Raw genomic sequence first — 11107 nt, 5'->3', positions numbered from 1 at the left:
ATTTCTTTAAGTGAGTTATTAAAGTCCTTCTTGATGTCCTCTACCATCATCATGAGATATGCTTTTAAATCCAGGTCTTGCTTTTCGAGTGTGTTGTGGTTCCCAGGACTAGGTGGGGTGGGTGTGCTGCATTCTGATGATGGTGAGTGGTCTTGATTTCTGTTAGTAGGATTCTTACGTTTGCCTTTCGCCATCTGGTAATCTCTGAAGCTAATTGTTATAGTTGTCTCTGGTTAGAGCTTGTTCCTCAGGTGACTCTGTTAGCCTCTATCAGCAGACCTGGGAGACTAGCTCTCTCATTAGTTTCAGTGGTCAGAGTATTCTCTGCAGGCAAGCTCTCTTCTTGCAGGGAAGGTGCCCGGATATCTGGTGTTCAAACCTGCCTCCTGGCAGAAGTTGTGTTCCACTCACCAGAGGTCTTAAGATCCGGTGGAGGGTCCTGTGAGGACCTTGGGGGTGTCCGAGAACTCCACACTCAAGGAATCCCAGTGCTAGAGTGGACCGGAAGGGACTTGTCCCCCTGATCAGGCCAGGTTATCTGTTTCCCTAGTTAATGCAGTCTCAGGTCCAGCGCGATTAGATTGGAGCAGATGCTGTGTTCCAATCACCAGAGGTCTTAGGATCCCGTGGGGAATCCTGTGTGGGTCCTTGCGGGTGTCCAGAGACTCCGCGGGCAAGGCACCCCGGTGCTGGAGTGGACCAGAAGGCCAATAGTAATATTAAACTTAATAGGTTTTACACATTATGGGTTCTCATTAGAAAGTCTTGAAATATAATTTTTAAAAGAGAATTTTAACACTGCATCACATTTCCTTGGTCTGCATTTATGGCCTCTCTATAAAAAGTTATGATGGCCTTGATAGTTGACTTAAGTTGAACAAGATTGATATAATATGACACTCATTATTATTGAAAAGAAAACCAGTATAAAGAGAAACTGATGATATTGCGCCTAATCAGAAGTTTACCTGCATATCACAAATACTCAGTTCACCATGCATTTCAATGGCCTTTTACCTGGCCAAAATATTTTGAATGTAACATATCAGTGGTAAATTCACTCATTAATCTGTGTTGCACGTGGAGTTTCTAACAACTTGAAAGTACTGTATATATTGACATGAAAGTTAATTTCAGATCTCAAATTATCAAATATCTGTTTTGTTTTTCCCAGGCACCTGCCACTTATAATGACCTGGAAAAGATAGAATATCTGGACATGGTGATCAATGAAACTCTGAGATTATATCCAATTGGTGCCAGAATTTCCAGACTTAGTAAGAAAGATGCTGAAATCAGTGGTGTGTTCATTCCCCAAAATACAGAAGTAGCTGTACCTATCTTTCTTCTTCACCGAGATCCAAAGTACTGGCCAGAGCCTGAGAAATTTTGCCCTGAAAGGTATGAGGACTCTGTGAATAGGAACATACTCAGAATCATAATTCTCTATGCACATTAAGATATCTCTGACAGTAATCACACAGATATGTTTATATTATCTTAAATGTGTGTTTGAATTTAGAATGTTCTTACTACAAAGATATAATTAATATTTTTTAAAGATACAAGGATTTTAGCTGAACAAAAAGATGGCATTTCTAAATTGTGTAATTTTGTTTTAGAGTCTTAAAACATCAATAGAAATTACTTTAATACAGTGATATCATTGTACCTATTTCTCAGTATGGGTAGATATTTAAAAATTAGAAAAAACACTGTTTCTCCAGTTTTTATAAATTCTGGATAGTTTCAGCCTTTAATCCCAGCACGTGGGAGGCAGAGGCAGGCGGATTTCTGAGTTCGAGGGCAACCTGGTCTACAAAGTCAGTTCCAGGACAGTAAAGGCTATACAGAGAAACCCTGTCTCAAAAAAAATTCTGGTTAGTTTCTGTAATTTATAAACACTATTTTTTGAAGGATGTTTGTGTTATGTGTGCATGTAAGTGTGTTAGTGTATGTCAGAGAGAGCAAACACAATTATAATGACTAGGAAATTAATGCTTTAATAAAGTTGTTATCTTTACGTTTCTTTGAAGTTGTCCTTAATGGTAGTAGAATTCTCCAGACACATGCCCAAATACAGGAATCATTTATCAAATATAGGAATCCATTGAATTACTCATTTGTGCATTTAGAAGTTGCAGAAAGTCAGTCTCCCTGAGGATGAATGTGAATATATCTGCTCTTAGTGTTGTGTCTCTCTCCTTCATGAAGATTGCTCCTTCACACACATTCAGTGGATGATTCCTCCAAAGCCAAGTAATCTATTTCCTAAAAAGTTGATATGCTTATTATTTTTTTAAAGATTTTATTTAGTATGTACATAGTGTTCTGCTTGCGTGTCAGAAGGAGATGCCATGGTCCTGAACCATCATGTGGTTGCTGAGAACTGAACTTGGCACCTTTGGAAAGACCAGTCAGTGCTCTCAACCTCAGAGCCATTCTCACTATCCTTCTTGAATATGGGCCAGCGTCATCTGTAAAAAGAAAGTCATGAGAAGCCTGTATGAATTGTATAAAGCATGGAAATGGTTGATAGGTTGACATTTTTGTCCCACTAGTAAAAATATAGTATAATAATTTTTCTTAACTTTTAAAATTTTATAATTTTAATTTAGGTATAATATTTGTTCTTACCCTTTCTCCACCCAAAAGTTACAGTACATCTCTACCCATACTTTTTCATGTTCAAGGCCTTTTTGCATAAATTGCTATTTTTGTCTATAGGTGTATAGCTATGTATAGATATATATATATATATATACATATGTGTGTGTGTATATATATATATGTATATATACATATGTGTGTGTGTGTGTATATATATATATATATATATATATATGTAACCTGCTCAGTCCATACTATGCTACTTATGTGAAAAAGATATTTTGAAGATATTAGTAGTTGAATCAGGAGGTAAATAATTTAGACATATACTGTACTGTCATCTTATAAAGTTTTGATGCCTAAGACCTTGTATTCTTAGTTGTGTCTCTGTCTAGAGCAGTTTACATACACTACTCATTAGAGGAATAAAAGAGAGTTGACTGACTCCTGTTTCCTGTGTAGGTGGCTTCTATGTGACTTCTATATACCCAGCAATCCAACCAACTGTAGCTTAGTGACTTCAAACAGATGTCATTTACTGTACAAGTTGATGTGACTTGAACCCAATATTATGTGCGCAGTGAACATCAGTGACCACTAGTTCAACAAGTGAAGAATGCAAAAGTTAAAAATGGTTATAATCCAACATATAATATAAAAAGTCTACAGAAGAGCTCTAGTGTTTCTCATGTTCCTATGTAATCTTCCCTAATGAGATGCACCAAATTCAACTTGCACATACATTCCAACACAAACTTCATCTGATGCCAATGCTGTTCTGTAAAATATTACTAAAGAATTAATTCACAATCATCCCTGATATTTAAAAACTCCCATGGAAGAGATGGCTATTAGGCTGCCAGAACATTTCCAGAATCAGCATTCTTTATTTATATAATCACATGAGAAATTTAATTTCTTAACTTCCTGTTTTCTCTTCTTTATTCTTTAGTCCTTTTTTTACAGTCCAGTCTTTAGCCCATTCCTGGTCTGCCCCTCGACTGCACCCCATCCCATACTTCCTCACTCCATCTCCAAGATGATGTCCCCACCCCATCCAATTCCACCATGCCAGTCTTGCCTACTCCCTGGGACCTCAAGTCTCTCGAAGGTTAGGTGCATATCCTGTCACAGAATGCCAGATCAAGCAGTCTTCTGATGTATATGTGTCAGGGGCTGGTGTATGCTGCCTGGTTGGTGGCTCAGTGTCTGAGAGATCTTGGGAGTCCAGGTCAGTTGAGACTGCTGATTTTAATTGGACATAAGACTTGACCTTTAGTAATTTTTATCAGAATTAAAAAGGTAGACACAAAAGTCAGTGATAAGAGAATAGGAAAGCAGCATGTTGCCAGTCCAGTTTCACTTTTTCCCTCTTGAATTCCAGACACCAGATGTGCACAAGGATGGAATGAAGGGAACAAAGCTTATCTGGATAGGTGTGTCAGAAGGAATCTGGTCCAGCTGTTAGTACAGGGGAAAACAGCTCTCTTTATTTGGGGGGTAACAAGGGCCATATAAACCTTGGGTACTATGTAGGGGTTTTCAGGGTGAGTATACATTATTGACTATAGCTGAGATGCTGGGAATGCTTCATTTGCATGAAGAGAAATTCCAGATGACTACTGGACATGTCCTTTTGGGAAGGAAAGAAGTTAAATTTGGAATTTGGACAACAGGCTGTGTGACTACCCAAAGGTTGTGAATGTGGAGAACACAAGACTATGTGCACTAGAGCCTGCATGCCCAGAAACAGGGATAGAGCAATCCTTACACCTGCCTGTCTCAAGATGAGCTTGTCAGGGTTCTGACATGCCCCAACTTCACCCTTGCTCTAGGCCAGTTCCCCCATTCACAGGGCTCACTTAACCCATAGTGTATGTCATTGCAAGCTACTTCACTTGATGACTCTTCACTTGCAGGAGGGAGAGAAAAATAAAATAATTTCTCAAAGGATCTTATTGAGGTATAAATAGTCCTGAAAGGAAAAGGATAATGAAGAAGCAGCAGATTAGGATGAGTACAATAAAACAATGATAAGATGGGAAGAAAAGAGGTGAGAAGACAAGAGGATGGAATAGAAACAGTTCATTCATGACATATCTTCTCATTCATCCCCAGTGAGTGAATCCCCAACTCAGACCTTAGGAAAGGTTCTCCCTCTTTTACATTTACTTTGTAATGTGTAGATACAGGGAACTTAGACTTCTTTAGTATTTTAAAGACTTTAAATGTTTGACACATTTGATTTCAAAGAGCATCCACCACACGTCATCTTAATACTGGGAGCTTCCTTATTGTAAAGTTGTATAAAGAATCTTTAACTTCTGTATCTCATAATAACTGAACAACACCACGGTTAGAATAGTGAATAAAATGAATTCCTGTGTATGATTCTCTCTAAGAGCTATAAGTGAAACCTGCAAATATGCCAATCTTGTGTATTTCTTGTTTCATTTTTTTTTGTTCTTGTTCAATTGTGACACCAGGTTCAGCAAGGAGAATAAAGACAGAATCAATCCTTATGTATACATGCCTTTTGGAAATGGTCCTAGAAACTGCCTTGGCATGAGGTTTGCTCTCATTACCATGAAGCTTGCTGTTGTCAAAATCTTCCAAAACTTTTCTGTGCAGCCCTGTGAGGAAACAGAGGTAAGGCAGAATATATTCTTTTTTGGATTAGTTTTGTTTTTTATTCAGATTCATTTTCATAAACTTGGGGATATATATATTCTATCTACATATATATCAAATATACTCTTTTATCTTTAATTCGAGTTTTCTCTGTCAAAGATCTATTTAAAGTCATGTTTGAGCTCTAGGGCCCTTCATTTTTGGAGCTGTTAGTCTGGGTCTAAGTGTAAGTGGTGAAATCAGGTTGAGTTAATGGAAATATCCCTTATATGGTTATATATAATATCATTGAAGGTAGGTGTTTTTCCCTTGTTACAAGTATATATATATTATACTGTAATTGGCTTTGTTAGAACACTTTCTTACTTATGTAAACCATATATGGCACCAATTTTTTTCTGTTCTTCTTTCATAAAATATATCTCATCCATAGCCTCCCCTCCCTCCTCTCCTTCCAGTCCACTGTCCTGCTTCCCCTCTCTACCAGATCCACTACTGCTCCATTTTTCTTCAAAAAAGCGTATAACTCCCAATGACAGCCACAAAACACAGCATAACACAATGCAATAGACTATACATAAACACTCCTTTATAAGGTAACTCAGTAGGAGGAAATTAATCCCACAGGAAGGTAAAAGACTCAGAAACACGCCCACTCCTATTGTTAGGAGTCACACAAAACCCCCAACCTACACACACATGGCATGTATGTAGAGGGCCTAGCAAAGACCCATGCATGCTGCATGATTGCCACTTCAGTCTCTGTGAGCTCCTATGAGCTCTGCTTTGTTCTGTGGGCTATGTTCTCTGGATATTATTGACCCCTATGGCTCCTACAATAATGTAACATATTTTTAAAGTGTGTTTCAGGTTAACTGTATATGAAAGTCTATATGTGTATCTGCCTTGTTGTTCCTGAAAGACACTGTCTCCTTGAAGTCAGTCATCTGGTCTTACAAATCCTCAACCCCATTCTGTGTAAACTTTTAAAGCAAGTTGTCACGTTTAGAAACATGCTTGAAACATCTGCTCAGAAAAACTTAAGAATATATTGCCACTAACTTAACTGAAGAAATGATACCCAGCAAGTTTAATTTCATGTGTGCTAAATACGATGCAAAAGTCAGAGCGTATTCATTATAGAAAATATTATAATGTGTTTGTTTTCCCTTTGAAGACTTCAGGGCAGTTATCTTCCTGCTCTTTACATGAACACAGATGAGTTGCTTTAGTTGGAGCACAGACAAGTTTTGGGCATCTCATAATCTCTGACAAACTCTAACTACGTACATGATAACCTTACTCAAACTACAAAACAAGTTTTGGCCAATTTTTTTCTGATTATATAGAAATGTTACTCTGGTTTAGGACCCTCTCTCACATAAACCAACAAAAATATCGTTTTAAAATTAATCAAAATTACTACAAATTTTTTAGCACCATCTTGCAATTTCAAAATAGATGCAGGGGACTAATGTCTTAATAGTTCCCAAAGTCCACCCTGTATTGTGAACCCATTTATATCAGATTGGAAGGTAAATCATACTGTCAGAGTATGACAGCAGTACTCTCTATGTACAAACCCTACTCACGGCTGTCTTTCCAGGTTTACTAAATGAAAATTAACTTTATATCATATTTTTTAAATGTGCCCTCAAATATAACTTACCAAGTCCAAACTTCTACTTTTCATTTACAATTTTATCAATTAAGAAGATATCCCACTACAATTTTGTTCTAAGTCTATTATAGAATAGGTCCTCAATATATATGTTAAAGTATAAATAGACTGAATCATATTTTCATATTCTATATAAGCAATTCAAGATGTTCAGTATTAAAGTGATATTTTATCACTTATATAGATTTTAAAAACCAAAATAAAACAAAGCGGGAAGCAGTCTGTTTGATTCCCAATGGTTTGAAACATACTATGTTGTTGCGGCCGGCCAGCAGCTCGCAACGAGAACGGTTCGACTGAGATGGCCACTCGAGCTGAAAAGAGAGGAACTAGATGGGGCGAAAGAAGAAATGGAGCCAGGTCTCTGATCAAAGCTCAATTTTACTTGTTCAGAACACAGTTATAAAGAAAGGGGGAGGGGACCCGATTCCCGCCAAATAACTCGGGGTCCGGTAGCAGGGTAAACACGTGTGTGGTTCCAAACAGCAAAGCTGCAAGGTCCAGCAGTGGGCGTGGCAGAACGAATGAGCAGGAAACTCCACCCCTGAGCAAGCAGGTTCCAGGCTGGAGGTGGGGAGACTACATCTCCTCCCATTTGTTAACAAAATTTTTTTTTAAAAAAAGGGAAGGGCTAGCCTAAGGCAAAAAATTTATTTATGCTCAATAGTTCTGCCTGAATTCTTAGGGCTAAAGAGAAAACCTGGTTCCGTGGGATACCCTAACTTTTCTTATGGTAAACTGTATCTGGCTAAGACTGTCCTTTCTATCCTAGTGAACAACAGAAAGGCCCTGAGCTGTAGGCTCTGACTTTATAATGCTAATTAGTGCTGAATAGGTAACTTCCTGGTTGCATTTTATGTAGGGCGTTGGAACCCTGGCTAAGTTTGACTGAACAAATTTGAAATACACTTTATTAAGAATAACACTGAGTTGATATTCCTCCGCATTTTTGGATGACAGGCGGGAAACAGGGAGAAGGGGTATGACCAGCTCTGTAGTACAAGGCCAATTGGCTTTTTTATTTGGGTGGGAGGCAGTGAAGGGCTTGCCCTTCCAACAGTACGGTCTCCAACCTCTCTCCCCCCTAGTAATTAAGTTTAAAAAGGCAACGCTTAACTGAGGTGATCAAATGATTTTCTCATCCGTAGATGAGTGGGCTTTTAACCTTGGCTTGGGTGGACATTGACCCGATTCCTCTCGTGGGTGCAATCACGACCCACACCTGTGGCTCTTGGTATCTTTAGGGGAGGAGGAGGCAGAGCCTTAGATATTTTTTGTTTTTTAGCTGGAATCAGATACCAACCTCTATTTTAAATCAGGTATGTCGCACAGGGAACTCAGAAACGGTCAAGCTGGGCCTTCCCCTGCAGTAATTTTCTGCACCAAGCGATACCCATACTGTATTCATATGATCACGAACCAGTATGCACAATTCTGAGTACTGTGCAGCTCCTAAAGGAGAATTGTCAACCTCAGATTTAGCAATGCCTAGTCAAGAATTATGTCATTAGTAACACCACGAATTGTGGCTAATATAGGAACTACACTATGTTCCTCACTAAGCCTTCAATTTGTATTTCTCCTCCCTCTTACATCTGAATATTAGGGTCACAGCCATGCAACAACAGAGGAAGAAGCCATTATTGTTCTTAATGTATTAGTTAAAAAACTGTGAAATTTGATAATTCATTTAACTTACCAATGTGTTTATTCAATTATTTCAGATTCCTTTGAAATTAAGTAAGAAACTGATTCTTTCTCCAGAAAAACCCATTGTTCTGAAAGCTACATCAAGAGATGGAGCCATAAATGAAGGCTGATTTTGTTCTCGAGTTCTGATATATCCTTTAATGGATGCACTATAAATACCTGAGATTTTAATTTACCCTAGAAGAAAATCTAGATGACTATAAATTTAATCTGCTGCACTTTGGAAGTTGAATATTTAGAGTATTTAATTATTTTTTATTGTCTTGGTAGAGTATTGATTATTATGTGTGAAAGGAAAATTATTGTTCAGTAATGTATATGTTCTTTCATATTAAAAGTCCATTTTCCCAGAGATAGCAAAATATGTTTCATTTCTATGCTGATTAAAGTTTTCTCATTAATATTGTCAATGTTTCTTCATTGAAGAATCTTTAACGTCCCATTTTGGCTGAGCATTCTACTGACAACTACTTTGACTAGTTGTTACTTGTTTTCAAAGATTTACATACTATGGTTGGGGGAGTTGAGTTTTCTTGTTCCTGTTTGGGGTCTAGAACTTGCTATATAACTCACTTTGTTTGAAACATGGAATCCTCCCAAGTGTGCATATTGATTTCTTGGATTACAGCCATGTAGCATCACACACAAAATGCATTATTATTCTCTTTCATTTTTATTCAATCTACATCATGATCACTGCCCTATTCCTATCCCCTTCCCTAATCCCTCGCCATTCCCCTTCTTCAGTCCCATCCCCGGGGTATTCCCTTACCAAGGAACATTAAATCTCTGCAGGGCTAGGGCTGGGTGTATCCCTAAATAAACATATTTAGGGATAGCCTCTGCTCTAGTTGTTCGAGACCTACATGCAGACTGAGCTGCATATTTGTTATATATGTGAATGGGGGTCTAGTCCTGCCTGTGTACAGTCTTGTTTGTAGTTCAGTCTCTGAGAGTCCCCAAGGGTTCAGGTTAGTTGGCCACGTTGTTCTTTCTATAGAGTTGCTATACCCCACAGACACCTCAATTCTCAACCACCCCCTAACTCTTCCATATGGGTTCCCAAACTCTATCAAATGCTTGGCTATGGATCTCTGGATCTGTCTGAGTAGGCTGAATAGAAGTGCATCTATGAGAACAGCCATGGCAGGCTCCTGTCTAAAAACATAACGAGTATCATTAATACTGTCAGGGATTGCACATGGGATGGGCCTTTAGTTGGGCCCACTATTGCTTGTCCATTCATTCAGTCTCTGATCCATCCCCCATTCTTGCTTTTTTTTTTTTTTTTTTGTAGGCAGAATAAATTTAGGGTCAAATTTTTGTGGATAGGCTATTGTCCCTATTGCTCTATTGGTGTTCCTACCTGGCTATAAGAGATGGCCTCTTCAGGTTCTATATCCCCAACTCTTTGAGTCACAACTAAGGACACTCTCATTGATTCACAAGTACATAGGGACACAGGTAGAAAAGTTTCTTTGGACCAGGTTTTGGAACAAGTAAAACACAACAACCATGTAAGGTGTTAGGGTACATAGAGCCTGCAGCCTCCACCATAGGCAGGAGTTGAGGAGGTTGGCAGGCATTAGTTGATAAGGTTAGGGTAGGAGATTCTTTGCCCAGACATTGTGTTATCTGGGTATTTTAAAAATAGTAAAACTGTCAGGTGTTTTCCAGCCACAGGACTAAGCTGGACAGCAGGATAAAGAGAGCAGCTGGGGCTGTTGGGCAAAGGAGCAAGTCTTTTTTTCCTGGTTATAAAGTCTAGGTTGGCATCTGTGTGTTTTTAGGGATTGCTTGCAGTATGTCCAGTCCCTTCTATCTCTTACAGTTTCTAATGGGAAGTTGGTTGTCATTCTGGTAGGACTGTCTTTGCATATTACATGGCCCTTTTCCCTTGTTCCTTTTAATATTTTTTTCTTTACCCTTTAGATTCTGTGTTTTGATTATTATATGGCAGGAGGGGTCTGTTTTCTGTTCCAGTCTAATTGATGCTCTATATCTTCCATGTGTTTATAGACATCTCTTTCTGCAGGTTGGGAAAGTTTATTGCTGTGATTTTATTGAAAATATTTTCTAGACATTGAAGCTGGAACTTTTCAGTTTTCCATTCCTATTATTCTTAGGTTAGGTCTTTTCATGGTACTGTAGATTTTGTGGGTGTTTTGTGTCAGAAAATTTTTAAATGTAACATTTTCTTTGACTGATGTATCAATTTCTTCTATTGTGTCTTCCATGCCTGAGATTCTCTCTTCCAACTCATGTATTCTGTTGATGATGCTTTCATCTGTTGTTCCTGTCCTCGTCCCTGGATTTTTCATCACCAGGATTTCCTTAGTTTGTGTTTCCTTTATTGGTTCTATTTCCATCTTCACGTCTTGCACAGTTTTATTCCCTTCATCTATTTTATTGTATTTTCCTACATATCTTTTGTTGCGGCCCGCCCGCGGTCCACAACACGAACGGTTCAACTGA

At 38.4% G+C, this 11107-nt stretch overlaps 1 protein-coding gene across 1 annotated transcript in view; it reads left to right on the top strand.

Annotated features, from left to right (window-relative positions):
- Window positions 1-8742, top strand: part of LOC110294097 (cytochrome P450 3A13-like) — a 13909-nt gene extending 5167 nt beyond the window's left edge. Inside the window, exons 3-5 of the mRNA XM_021162097.1 lie at window positions 1175-1401; window positions 5097-5259; window positions 8647-8742. Coding sequence (XP_021017756.1) covers window positions 1175-1401; window positions 5097-5259; window positions 8647-8742 — 486 coding nt within the window. The remainder of the gene's footprint in view (window positions 1-1174; window positions 1402-5096; window positions 5260-8646) is intronic.
- Window positions 8743-11107: the final 2365 nt, after the last annotated feature.

Source organism: Mus caroli, chromosome 5 (assembly GCF_900094665.2).
Source record: "Mus caroli chromosome 5, CAROLI_EIJ_v1.1, whole genome shotgun sequence".
NCBI lineage: Eukaryota > Metazoa > Chordata > Mammalia > Rodentia > Muridae > Mus > Mus caroli.
The sequence above is the reverse complement of the archived record's forward strand: the minus strand, read 5'-3'. Positions and strand labels throughout refer to the sequence as shown.